Raw genomic sequence first — 13,444 nt, 5'->3', positions numbered from 1 at the left:
AGGCAAAGGCAGTGAGGATCATGGAGGTCTGATCCTACTTCTGGGATCTTTGCCAGTGTGTGTGGAAGGAGATAACACCTGCATGTGAATGTGGATTTACATAGAGCATATGTCTGAAGCTATTATCACTGCTATTGTTATCGCTGGTTGGGGTGGAGCTGTTTTTAAATTCTGCAGAATTTGGGAACCCAGCCGTGGTAAGTTGGAGACCACTTTCATACCTTGCTTGGAGCAGCTTGAGAAGCAAATCCCTAAGATCTTATTCACTCCCCTTTTGCAATGGAATATTCATAGTAAAGAGCTATGTCTTCTTTAAATGGCAGGCTTTGTAATCTGAGTCACCTTTGTGTTGATTTGAAGTTGTAGTTACTTTTAATGAGATCTCTGAAAGTGCTTGAGACAAATCAGTTTGAAACTTATTACGCAAACGTTATTCCAGATAGATAAAAGTAGCCCATATCTATAGTTCTTTCAACTTTCTAATTGATGTTATAGAATGGAACTGGTTATGCTCTGGGACAGCACAGATCTTCATATCACTCAGGCCTTATTATCAATATGTTAACAGTGGATAAAAAGCAGTCCTTTTGAATAGAAGCTATTTCACATCACCTTGGAATAGCACTTTTTTTTTTTTTTTCTTTGTGCAATTATGTTTTTTAGTTTTATTACTATGTCTCAGAATAAGGTAAAGAATCCAATAATCAGTTTTATTTTATTAGGTCTATTTCTGTTAATTAAAGGCCGTTTTGTCCTGTGACAAGCAAGTCAGTCATAACAACAATCAAGGAGCACTTCTCTTACGTTGACATGTAGGCATTCTAAAATTTTTCATCTCTGTACTACCTTTATTCAATGCTACATTAATTTTGTAATATATTATGAATAGATTGTCACCCATGTATGTCTTTAAAAAATTAATAGTATCAATGTATCTATCTCAGTTTCCATCATCTTGTTTTTATTAATATAAGAGAGAAAAAATAATTTTCAAACCGTAATTCAGAGAAATTATTTAAATTACAAGCCAGCTATTACAGTTTGACACTTTTCCTTTGTTAATAGAATCCTCAGCAGTGGAATTCCTACAGCTATTGTGGTCCATTACATGCACAAGATTACATTTTTCCACTTGTCACTAATTCTGCATTTTGGCAGGGAAAAAAAGGAAGGTTTGCTGTTAGAGTGTTGCCAAGCAACCAAAATAAGAATTACTCCAATTTCTGGATTTTTCTGTCATGTATATCAGAGGGTTTCTCCTACTTTGGTGGGAGACAGTCCAGATGAAGTTACACTTGATAGTTTTTCCATTTCTAAGATTAGTAAGTAGTTGAATTTCCCCCTGAGGAGTTCCATTCCAAAACTAAAGACACTTTTTTTTCTGTTGTTCCCTGTAGATAGTTATCAAAAATCATGTCACAAGCGACCATGTATTCACAAGACACAAGATTGGGCATGTCTTCTTTTTGTTCTCTGAAGTTAATTTCTCTTTCTGAAATTGAAAGCTTATTTTTATCTTATTTTCACTTATACGTAATTGTCTATACCACTGCTTGAATAAAAAGAATGGAAAATGTTGGAGTGAACAAAGATAACTTGCTGTGTCTTAATAACCCTGTGTGCTGTTACTCATGTTTACTGTTATTTTGTATACTCCTTCTTAAGTGTCTTTGTCCTACACAATTAACTGATGGCAATACCAAGTAACTACTGGTATTTGAAAAATTATTTATTAAATGAGGATATACAGAAAAGATGAAGTGGAGATAGACTGAAGTGTATGGAAGTTATGGTAAGATTTATGTTGGGGATAGATGAAAAGAAAATAAATGCCCTTAATAATTTAGTCAGTTTTTTGTCCTGATTTTGTTGTACTTTCCTGTAATTGTTTACTCCCACGGAGCTTTTTCATTTTGCAGTAGCAGCCACAGATTTCCTGTGGAACTATGTTGATTTCAGTGTCACCTCCCACAATAACCTCTGATGTCTTCTCAGGGCACACGCCCAGCACAGAACCACAGCTTCTTTCTGGATTCCTGACCTGTGTTGTATGTGTGGGGAGCCAGGAGGAACCTCAGTAGCCATGTGGAGAGTGCTGTGCTTTCTGCAGCCCTTCAAGCCCAGGGTGTGTGACTGCAATTAGAGAGTATCAAGGCATGGCGTAGAAGGTGGTTTCCTGTTGACATTGGTTTTGCATCCATGTCTACAACAGTGTAATAAAATATTTGCCCATGTCGATACAAAACTATTTTGGAGGACTTCCTTTAAAAAAAATGCCTGCCTGTTTGGTCAGATCTGAGTTTCTAGGTATGAATGCATAATCTAACCAGATCGTTGCTCCATGTGTGGGAGAGATCAAAGATGCACCAACCGTCCTGATACACCTGTTTCCAAAGAGAAGAAACTTGGATGTATGGGTCAGAGAAGAGCTACTCGCTGCTCTGAGAAAGTGCTTGTTCTGGATGGTTAAACGAACAGTATTCAGATTGGTGTGGGTGAATTTGAGTAGGTAGCAGGAGTTGGGTTGTTTAACGTAAATTCCAATGGATAAGCGACTATATAGTCTATGAGCACTTCAGACATGAACACTTCGTAGGACAAAGCTAGCAGTAGTTTGAGAAGATGGGGTGTTTCCAGCAGTTTTCTTCCAAGTTGAAAACAGGCTTTTCCTCTATAAATGCTCCTCTACTTTTGGTAAATATAAGATTAGTTTAGGTGCAGTATCCCACTAATTTTTTTTTTTTGTTTTGTTTTAATTTTCTAAAGGAGTTGATGACCAAGCTGATAACAGAGACACCTGACCAGCCAATCCCATTTCTAATTGATCATCTTCAGTCCAAACAGGGGAACCGCAGTCAGCTTCAGAGAACGTTGTCTGGCTCTGCTGCCCTTTGGGCAGAGAGTGAAACATCAGGTATGTTCTGTGTGCTGGAAGGGGCTAGTCTCCAGTATAATCTTCCCACACTTTCGCCCATGATTTCCTGGATGCACATGTACCTACTGAACAGGTGCTCCTCTGTGGTTGTGAACATGCACAATAAATCCTGTTTGTCCAGTAGATACTGAATTTCATATATGTCGTTGACTATCTGTACGTATCATGTGAGTATGGGTCAGAGTTACAGGGTGAAAACAACCCCAGTCTCAATGGGAAAGAAGGTGCATATAAAGATCCCTTGATTCCCCCGGTGTCCTCTTTGCTTTCACTTTCTCTTTGCTTTGTTTTCCTTTTCCTTTCTGTGGTGTGTTTGCACCTGAGATTAGCCTCTATTGAGGTATTTTCTTTGATAATGTACATTTTTAACAACCCACCACTCCAACACTTAATGCTATTGCTACGTTATGAACTCCAGTGTGAATAATTTATGATTGTAGATCTTCAGAAGCATTAAACCATTTCTGAAATAATATCTGCTCTGATCCTAAAGTAGAAATTTTAGCTCTGATATTCTGGTACAAGCTACTATTAGGATGTTGGGTTTGTGTTTAAAAATTGACCTACGATCTGTTTCAGACTATAGTAGATCTTGAATAGTTGCTGATATTCAAAATGTTAATTGCCTGACAAATCAAATTTTTATTTATATTAAATGTTAAATTTTAAGCATAGGTAGTCAAACATGTAAAAGAATAAATGGAGTTTAAGGTCTTCTTCCTAACAAAAAATAAGACATGTTTTAATGAAAAACATACTAATGAATTTATAAATTTTTATGTTTAGGAAATGGAAAAATTATGTCAAATTTAGGATCAGTTAGAAACAGGAGAACAAAAAGAGTTGACTGATTTGGATGATAGGTCTTGTTTTTTTCTGGATTTAATTGTTCATTTAAAATCTTTGAAAAATTACCCTACAAATGTTATAATTTCCTGATTCCATTCTTTTAACAGAAAATAAAGGAACAAGGAGAGATTTTAGAAGTTATGATAAACCTTGGCAGGTAAATGCAAAAAAACCTAAAAAGTCAAAGAGTGACCTTGCCGTGTCCAACATTTCTCCGCCGTCACCGGAGTCCAAGTCATGTAAGAAAGCTTCACTACATTATTAATTCATGCATATTTCCAAACTCATAGTATGTTTTTCTGTTGAATTAAGATGAAAATGGAAAGCAAGCTATGAGTAGTTGAAATGGCTAGATATATATATGTTAGAAGAGTTTGATTCTTGCTTTACTTTCACTTGAATTATGAATATTTAATAATACCCTATGTTGTCATCTATACATAGAATAGAATTCCAGGTAAATAAATTAAAACATAGAAGAAATGTGGGTGTCATGCACAATTTTTTGTTCATATACAGATTATGATTTGATATTTTAGTTTACATTGCCATTTTGCATGTGTAAAATATATTCTGTTAATATTGGTCCGAATAACAGATTTTTTTTTTTTAGTGGATCAGGCAATGCAAAACTATGATTTATGAACACATACTGTTGAAGCTATGGGGGCAGTGTCAGCAGAACAGGTATACTGCTCTGAGAGTTGCTGAAGGAATCTAAATGTACACTGAAAGAAAAGGCAGAATAGAAGTACAGTGACTGAAGAGAATATAATCAATGACCTGTAAAACAGAAGTAGTAAAAACAGAGGCAACAAGCCTTAATGAAATATAGTGCTTCCTGTGTACTGGATATTGGAGAAATTTAATTTTTAAGCTTGATTTTGAATGGATTTTTTACATAAATACATATATCTACAATATATGTACTACACGCACACACACAAGTGTGTAAACAAGATTTGTTCTCCAAAAGAAATTGCAAAATTATATTTTCTTCTGTTGACTGTTGTAGCTTTTTGAAAATTTTATAATAGCTAAATCTTTTTAACAATTTGGAGTGTGATTAGGTGCACCAGATGAAAAGAGACATATATAGTATGTGGCAATAGAAGGCTTGCTCTCTTTCCTCTAAAAGCAAGATGGGGAAGTGTAGACTTCAGTGGAGTCAAAGAAAAATCTCCCTGTGGCCTGTTGGTCAAAATATAGAACAGCAATGCGTAAAGTAAATCGTGATAGATTTATGCAATAGAGACACGCTGTGCTTTTGGGTAATTAAGTCTTGCATGGTTATGAAACCTGTTTGATTGAGAATAAATAACTGTAACAAGTGAAAAATAGCTGTACAGGTAGCTGTGTCCCATAGCACAGCTTTTCTCAGAACTGTATTGTCCCAGCAAGATTTATGGATTATTTTTTTTCTGGAAATGGAGCATGTGTCTCTGATTCTTCTTCATGAGGCACATTCCCTGCTTCAAAAAGAATCAAATTTGATCATTAGTTCCACTGTACATCTCTATGGGCACATGAATTTTTATGTCAGTCCAAAGGAAGCATGTGGATTTTAATTCACTTTCAAGAGTAAACAGTGATATTCGAAGAAGTGGTCACAGTCACTCATAATCAGAAATACTGGAAAATAGCAGTCTTTGCTGGATAACATCTATTTATGGAGATACACTGATAGAAAAAGTGGCCAAGGTTGTTGTGAGTTGTTCCTGTCATCATACTGTGTTCTTCTCCTCCCCTCCTGTACTTGCACTTCAGACTCTGTGATACACATCAAGTAACTTCAATGCCATCTCCCAGAGATCTCAAGTTCTCAGTTTTTATCCCAGGTAGGGGTGTGACATCATGTCACTCCCTTCATTTGTGTGCCTACAACAAGTTTTATGCTTCTTGGTCCTTAGATTGTCCCAGGAGAGGGACAAAGAGTAGGCTGGGCACTCTACTAGGTCACATGCCAAGCAAGGAAATAATTTATACATCCATAATAAGACTGGGCTCAAGGATCTGTCCTTGTGGACTGAAGGGCATCTAATAATGCTCTTCAGTTGGTAAGGCTTGCTCTCAAGCTACCCAAGTCACTAAGTCAAGTCTAGTAGCAGAGTTTGTGGGAGTGCAGCTTTACCCACAACAGGGGAAGATAGAATTAGGGTGTGCTTAAGGCAATTGGACATACATAAATACATGGCACTATATGGGATTCATTCCGATCATGCTGAGAGAGGAGACTAATGTCATTGTAAGGCCATTCTATCATCATTGAAAGGTCATGATGATTGTGGGAGTTCCTGATGACTAGAAAAAGGCAAATGTCACATTGATTTTAAGCAAGGGCAAGAAGGAGACTTTGGGGACTATAAGCTGATCAGCCTAACTTCACTTTCTGGAAAGGTTATTGAGCAAATTTTATTGGAAGGTGTTCCCAGCCACAAGAAGGAGGAAAATGTGATTTGGAACAGCAAGCATGAGTTTGAGACCATACATGCCTGATGAGATCAACATGATTGCCCCCTAAGATGAAATAACTGGCCCTGTGATCAAAGAAAGAGCAGTGGATGTTTAATACCTTGACTCTAGCAAAACTTTTGTCAGTCTCCCACAGTATCCTTGTAACTCAATTAGTGAGATATGCACTGGATAAGTGGACAAAAAGATGTGTGGAATGTTGGCCCACCTGTTAGATTCAAGGGATTGTGACTGGCAATTCAAAGTCCAGTTGGAAAGCCTATCACTAGTGGCATGCCTAAAGGACTGGTACTGAGACCAATACCATTTAAAGGTCTGTCTTAATGTTCTGGATGATGAGGTAGAATGTTCTCTTAGGTTTGCAGGTGAGACCAAATTGTGGGAAGTGGTTGGTGTTCTGGGTAGCAGGGCTGCTATTTATAGGGACCTCAGTAGGATTGAGGAGTAGTCTGGGAGGAACCTCATGAAGTTCAACACAGGCAAAATCTTGCATGTTGGATGGAATAACCCTGAGCAATAGTATAAATTGGGGTCTGAACATCTGGAAAGTAGCTTTGCAGAAAAAGACCTGGGATGCTGATGGGCAAGAACTTGAACATGAAGCAGCTGTGGCTGTGTGCTCATGCAGCGCCGAAGGTGAGCTGCATACTAGGCTGCATTAGCAAGAGTATAGCCACTGCTATTTATTTCTCACTTTTGAGGTGGCATCTGGAGTATGTTGTGATAGACAATGGTGTACTGGAGCAAGTCCAGTGGTGGTCCACCAAGATGATGAAGGGGCTAGAGCATGTGATGGACAGGGAAAAGCTGAAGGAAATTGTTTTTTTCATCCTGAAGAAATAAAAGCTAAGGGAAGATTTCATTGTTGCCATCAACTATTACACTGGAGGTTGGTACAGAAGATGTCAGATTCTTCTTGAAGGTGTGTAGTGAAAGGACAAGAACCAACAAAAAGTATACTGCAAAGGTGGTCAAACACTGGAACAGGTTGTTCAGAGAGGCTGTGAGTATCCATCCTGGAGGATACTCAAAACTCAGCTGAATAGTCTGAGCAACCAACCCTCAGTCGAGCAGTTCTGATTAGCAGGTTGGGCTAGAAGACTTTCAGATGTGTCCTTTCCAGCCTAATTATCCTATGATTCCATGCTTTTCTGTTTATGCCCTTTCCTATTTTTTTTTGTCCACACCACTGTTTTAAACCTTGATTCCTCCTATTATTTTTGTGACTTACCCCTGCAAATATTTGTCTCTGCAACTTTTTGAAAATAACTTGTGTATTTGAACTACGTTTTTCTTAATTGATATCACAGAGGCTGGTTTCAGCCATGTGCCTTTTTTGCCATATCTTGCTTCTCATATTTTCTGCCAACAACCAAAATAATACTGACTTTTTTTGATGTACTTTTTTGCTGGGTTTATGTCAACATCAGTGAGTACTATATGCCCCTTCAATCACTCAGATCAGCAGAAAGCAAGCATGTTCAGAAGCCATTTATTACTTTGTCCAGATGTGCACAGCCTATTCCATTTGTTTTGTGCCTTCAGCTTGTACCTCAAACATTTTTGGGTGTCACTGTACATTTTTTGCCAAAGCCTCTCGAAAGAGGTAGTAAGGACTCATATGAGACACAGAATGTTTTTGGCTTGCTGAGACCTAAAGATTTGCTCTCAGATTTGTGTTTAAAACAAGCAAACAACCCCCCCACACCTAACAACCTAAAAAGCCCCCCAGAACTGCCAAAACAAACCCCAAATGTAATGGAGTCCATCAGCCATGATATGTTCTGTTGCAGAGCTTTTGTCTGATGACTACCTTGTTCAAATAATCCTGAACTCCTAAGTTTATTGAGAACTGACAATTGTAATTTCATAGGAATCTTTGGAAACAACAAGAGAATTGATTTGTTTACTTAGGAAATACTTTTTTCCTTTAGTGGAGCTGATATTGACTGCAGTGTTTATGTTATTCCTGCATAGGTAGCTCTTCCTTATGCATCCAGCTTTTTTACTGGAAAGATTCTTCCAGTCCCTCCTCCTGCTTGTCACAATTTCAGTCTCACCTGAAACAAACACATGAACAAGGAACCCTGGTATCTGAGGGATCTGACCACTTGTTTGGTGTGTGCAAAACCAGAATTAAGCAGGAGCTGCTGCTGTTGTCTGGCAAGGAAGAGGCTTGAAGCTAGGGCTCCTTGTGTGTGTGTGTTTGTATATATATAAGTATATTTAATTAAATGTTTAGATGATCATATTCTGTATTTGAAGAATGATGAATCTGGAAGTTTCTAAATAGTTTATGAAACAGACTTCTTGCTTCCCAGCTAGCTACTTTTAGGCAAAGTAGTTTGACCTCTTCACCACCTCCATATTAAATCAAATCACAAATCATCCTTTCACTCTGCTTCAGTTCACCATTGTCACCATATTCCATTTATAGTTACAATGTTGTGTACTTCTAATTGCCCTTGGTCAGCAAGGACTGTAGGCCATCATTCTCTTAGCCTTTTAATATCCAGGTAGTGTGTAAACCAGTTTGGCTGTGTTATCAAAGAACTCTAATCTGAATGCTATTGTGAGATTTAAATACATGAGTAATTTTATGCTCAATAATAACACGCATATTTTTGTTCTTTGCGATGTAAGATGGTCATACAATGTATTAATTAAATGTAGGATTTAATGAGCAACTGATCCTGTCTGCAAATCATGTCTTGAAGACATGTGTATGTAGATAAAGAGAGTACTCATCTTGTACCATCATCCAGTAGAAAATAAAAGTCTGCTGATTTGTAACAGAATTCATAACACATCTGTGAATGAATCTGATGTGCATTTGTTAGAGGGGTGCACCACCAGAAAATCAGAAATATTGGAAAGCACGTATTTGCAGTCTTCCAAGATGAGATGGGGAAATCTCAGCTCCATAAAGGGAAAACCTAAATATTTCTATGCAGATGCTATGGTGTAAATGTAGAATTGTAGGCAAATAATTTCAAGAGGGTATTATATAAAGCTCTCAAATAACAGAGATGAGGTTGAGGTAGGTAATGTGATGAGGGATTTAAAATTACTGATGCAATGATTTTGAGGAATGAGTGAGTATAATAAGGAAAGAGGAAGGTCAGAATATTATGAAAGGATTTTACTAAGTGTGTAGTGACATATGCACGGAAATGATACGTGATGGACCTCATACATACAGAAGAACATGTATTTCAAAAGATCTCAGGGAAGGTTCATGTAGTCTTTATACAGTTCTGCATGCTTCACACAAAGCCGTTCATTTGAAAATAACTGGTGATGGCTGATCCTATAGTTGGGAAGATACAAGTTTATATTTTAAAAACATTTGTAAGCAAGCAGAAGATGAACTTTGAAAGGACAGACACATGCCACAATGTAATGAAATAGATTTTAGTTTTAGTATTCATTCACTATTTGGAAGAGTAGGTAAGCAAGAAGAACTATGTCTTCTCTAGAAGTAATAAACTTTGTTAGTTCTAATTCTGCTTATTTTCCCCCTCAGTTTTGGCTCAATAGAATGAAGCAAACTCATTGTTGAAACAAATTCTATTGAAACTCAGAAATGTTCCACAACACCTTATCAGTTTTGATACATTTTCAATTAAGTACAGAACGGTGCACTGAAACACAAACTGTAGTACACCAGCATGCAGAGCAAATTTCTACCCTTTTTTTGCCAGGTTTCCTATCATCCATCTAGTGAGATGCTGTCCAAGCTTCCTGTGTTTGTGGGACATTTCTCTGAAACTAGGGACCACACCATTGTCTCTTGAGCAAGTTTCCCTGCTTTACAAGGGTAGAGTTCTGATACTCTCATTTGCCTGATGCAGGTTGGTTCATATACTCTGCAGTTGCTGATCGTGGAAGCTCCACAGCTGTTGAGTAGAATTTAATGTTTGTTTTATTCAGCTTCTGTCCCACGACAAATTTTATTTCAAAAACATATGGTTTCCCAAAAATTCTGTCCTTTGGTAGTTTGAAAAACTTTTGTTTCAAATTGATGTAATATCAAATTCCATCGTGTTAAAATTTTCTGCTGCCTGGAAGCTCTAAGATTTGGTTATCTTTGTACATGGTTCTAATATATTGAATTATTGCCTGTTTGTATTTTGATGGTACTGTGAGATTTCTGTGCTGTGGTGAGTTCAGTAAAAACATGGAAAGAAAAGTCAGTCAAACTGCTAGAGTGAGTGATGCTGTAGAACATAATGTTGGTACACTGAAGGGAGAAGATGAGATGGCTGAAAAAGCATGAGATGTCAGTAAAGGAGCATGTGATCTCAATATGAAACAAAGGTGAGTGAAAATAGAGAGACCTCATTATAGAATTTCTTTTCTAGTTTACTAAGTATTCATATCTATAGTAAGTAAAGGTTTAGAAAAAAATACTATATGGAATATTTTTGTTTCTATAAATAAGGAAAAGGATGAGAAATACTGAAGTTTCTCTAGGGTCTATGGTTAATTATGCTGGGGTCCGTGAATGGAGGTAGATTTTGGTCACACAAAAATGTAGATACCTTTTAATGAACATAGTGATTCCTTAACCAGGGAATTAGAAATTAAATGATTGGCATTTAAGAGTGTCAACAAAAATTGTAAGCTGTCCATCTGGTTAGAAGTTAGTCATGCCTGTATCTATTCACTAGGAACAACCATAGCTCATTATTTCCATTGTCCTCAGAAGGAAATACATGACTTGTCTTTTTGAACATATAGCAAAACTGGACTGCAACACTCCAAGTTGCCCCTGTCTTTCCTCCTCCTTATTTAGAATTCTTGTGTCTCTTTCCTCCTACTCTTATCTCTGTAGGTCATTTTTAATGTCTCCTTTGTCTTCTGTCTTTGAGAATGTCTGTAATTGCAGTTTAATGTATTAACTTCCATAATACTTACACAGGCTCCTGAGTGGGTGTTACAGATCAGAATATACTCAGGATGGTCAGTCTCTGTGGAGATGTCCACTTTGAAGATAGTTTGAAGATAGAAGTTTGTAATCATAAATTAGTTGACAGCTGTCAAAATAGTAAAAATTTCAAAGCTGTCCAGGATATATTGGACATTATAGGCTTTGTTTCTGAAGTTATTTTTAAGTGAGTATTTAGCAACCGTTGATAAATGCAACTGGTTCTTTCTGTTGGGAATGTGGACTAGGTATCATCATCTTCACACCGGCATGCGCGGTTCTCAGCACAGTAATGCCGTGTTTTGAGACAACCCAGCAACTGCATTTGGTGGCAAAGGCAGCAGATCTCTTAGTTGAAAGAACATGTTAAGTTGTAGTTCCAGAGACAGCATAGTATTTCTTTTAATTTCTACAAATTTTTAAAAATGTTCATATTGATCAATGCAGCTCTGTTCATTGTGTCCCCTATGTATATGAGAAACTTCTTCTCTTCTTCCCTGCTACTGTATGTAAAGTTAGCTCAGCAGTTGAGACACTATTATTTTAAAATTAAATCAAAGGTTTTGATGATAGATAATGAGTAGGAGATTATAAGCTCGGGACTGTGCTTCCCACAGATTGAGTTTGTTTAATTTAAATATTAGAATAAAGATTATAGGTTGTACAGCATGAGCAACAGGGACATACTTTGTTTGACTATTTTTATGAACTGTTACCTGCACTTTATGATTTATTTTTTAAAAAATTGTATATATGTGTTGTTTTAAAAGCTTTATCTAAAATATTTCTTTTTTTCTTTTTGATAAAATGACTATCAAAGCCAAAAGTACAAGTTACTCATTTTCATTTGGGCATTTTTTTCCTTATTGGTTCCTAGGACAAACAGTTCTACTTTGATGTAATTAAGTACCTTCATATGCAATATTTTTATTACATTTTTCTGTTATTGCATTATTTTAATATTGTAAATTGTTAATATTAATTATTCCTGCTTATTAATTAATTCAGTTGCAAGAATCATCCCAAGTATGGATTTGTTCATAGGTGTTTTAATTTTTACTTCACAATGACCAAAGAAAATATTACCAGCTGCTAAAATAGGAGGATAGTTAAGTAATTTCCACTCAAGGTACTGGAGCTTGTAAACTCATTGTGCAGCTTTTTTTTTTTACCGTAGGGGTCCAAACTACCAAATCTAAACTTCATCTATATATCTGTGTATATTTAGTGCCAAGGTCAATAGAGCATCCTAAATGGGATTGGAGGACAAAACCGGAGAACCATGATTTTGATGAACTAAATCATATTCTTCAAGAGAGCAAAAAACTTGGAAAAGCCCTTGAGAATCTGTCTCGCAGTAAGTTGATTGATTTTAGTTTTTAAATGTAATCATGCAGCCTGAACTGTAATTTGGAAGTATATATCAAAAAGGTGGTCTTCTATTCAATGAAGACCAAGGTAATTGACATCAGCAGTTACGTTCCTGTTGATGAGGTTTACAGAATGTCTGAGATAATTTAGCAGCTCTCCTGCTGACTGAAACTACTTCCCCTGCATCTCCTTTTTTGTTACATTAGTCTTCTGCCAGTTTAGTGAGCTGAATTAGCTCATGAAGAGATCAGCATGAGGCGGGTTTAAGGAAAATGGTGGGAACATGCAGCAATGAGACTGCTCCTTTGGGTGGTAGCAGTTAGATTGGATTAACCCTTGTGAAACCTTAATGTCATTGATGGAGATCAGATCTATCATTGAAAAACAACCAGGTTTTTTGTATCCTTGACCCCAATTAATTCCTTCCAGTTTTCAAAAGCAATTCAAATAAATAAAGTATCTCAAGTAAATACTCAAAAACATGGTAGGCAATTATTTCATAACAAAATCCAAATATTGTCGCTTAAAAGACGTAGTCAAACAGGAGCAGTGTTTAAAAATAGCATGCTTATGTAAGGAGTAACTCTTGAGAATTACTGGATATGATGAGGAATAACTTTTTTCTTTTTTTTTTTTCCCCTGTAGAAGAGAATTCTGAGGTACACTGATGGGAGAAAACACTACTAACAATTATCAAAGTATGAAAAGTATTCTCTGCCATGGTACATGAAAATGAAGTATGGTGTGGTCTGGGAGATGTTTGAATGAGAAATTATTTCTTTCCCCTCTCATTAAATTTTATCCATGGCACTTCTTGATTCACTGGAGAAATTGGAGATGGTGAGGTCAGAAACAGTAGTGAATGAGGAATGGAAGATCTGTTTTGT

At 36.7% G+C, this 13,444-nt stretch overlaps 1 protein-coding gene across 3 annotated transcripts in view; it reads left to right on the top strand.

Annotated features, from left to right (window-relative positions):
* The window catches only part of CUNH8orf34 (chromosome unknown C8orf34 homolog), a 172,094-nt gene that overhangs the window by 29,892 nt on the left and 128,758 nt on the right, over positions 1 to 13,444 (top strand). For 2 of the 3 annotated variants that reach the window (XM_042786200.1, XM_042786201.1), the window contains exons 2-4: positions 2,767 to 2,914; positions 3,892 to 4,023; positions 12,415 to 12,543. In XM_042786200.1, coding sequence (XP_042642134.1) covers positions 2,767 to 2,914; positions 3,892 to 4,023; positions 12,415 to 12,543 — 409 coding nt within the window. The remainder of the gene's footprint in view (positions 1 to 2,766; positions 2,915 to 3,891; positions 4,024 to 12,414; positions 12,544 to 13,444) is intronic. The other variant, XM_042786202.1, reaches the window with a different exon arrangement.

This window comes from Tyto alba, unplaced genomic scaffold, assembly GCF_018691265.1.
Source record: "Tyto alba isolate M040663 unplaced genomic scaffold, T.alba_DEE_v4.0 Super-Scaffold_9, whole genome shotgun sequence".
NCBI lineage: Eukaryota > Metazoa > Chordata > Aves > Strigiformes > Tytonidae > Tyto > Tyto alba.
The sequence above is the reverse complement of the archived record's forward strand: the minus strand, read 5'-3'. Positions and strand labels throughout refer to the sequence as shown.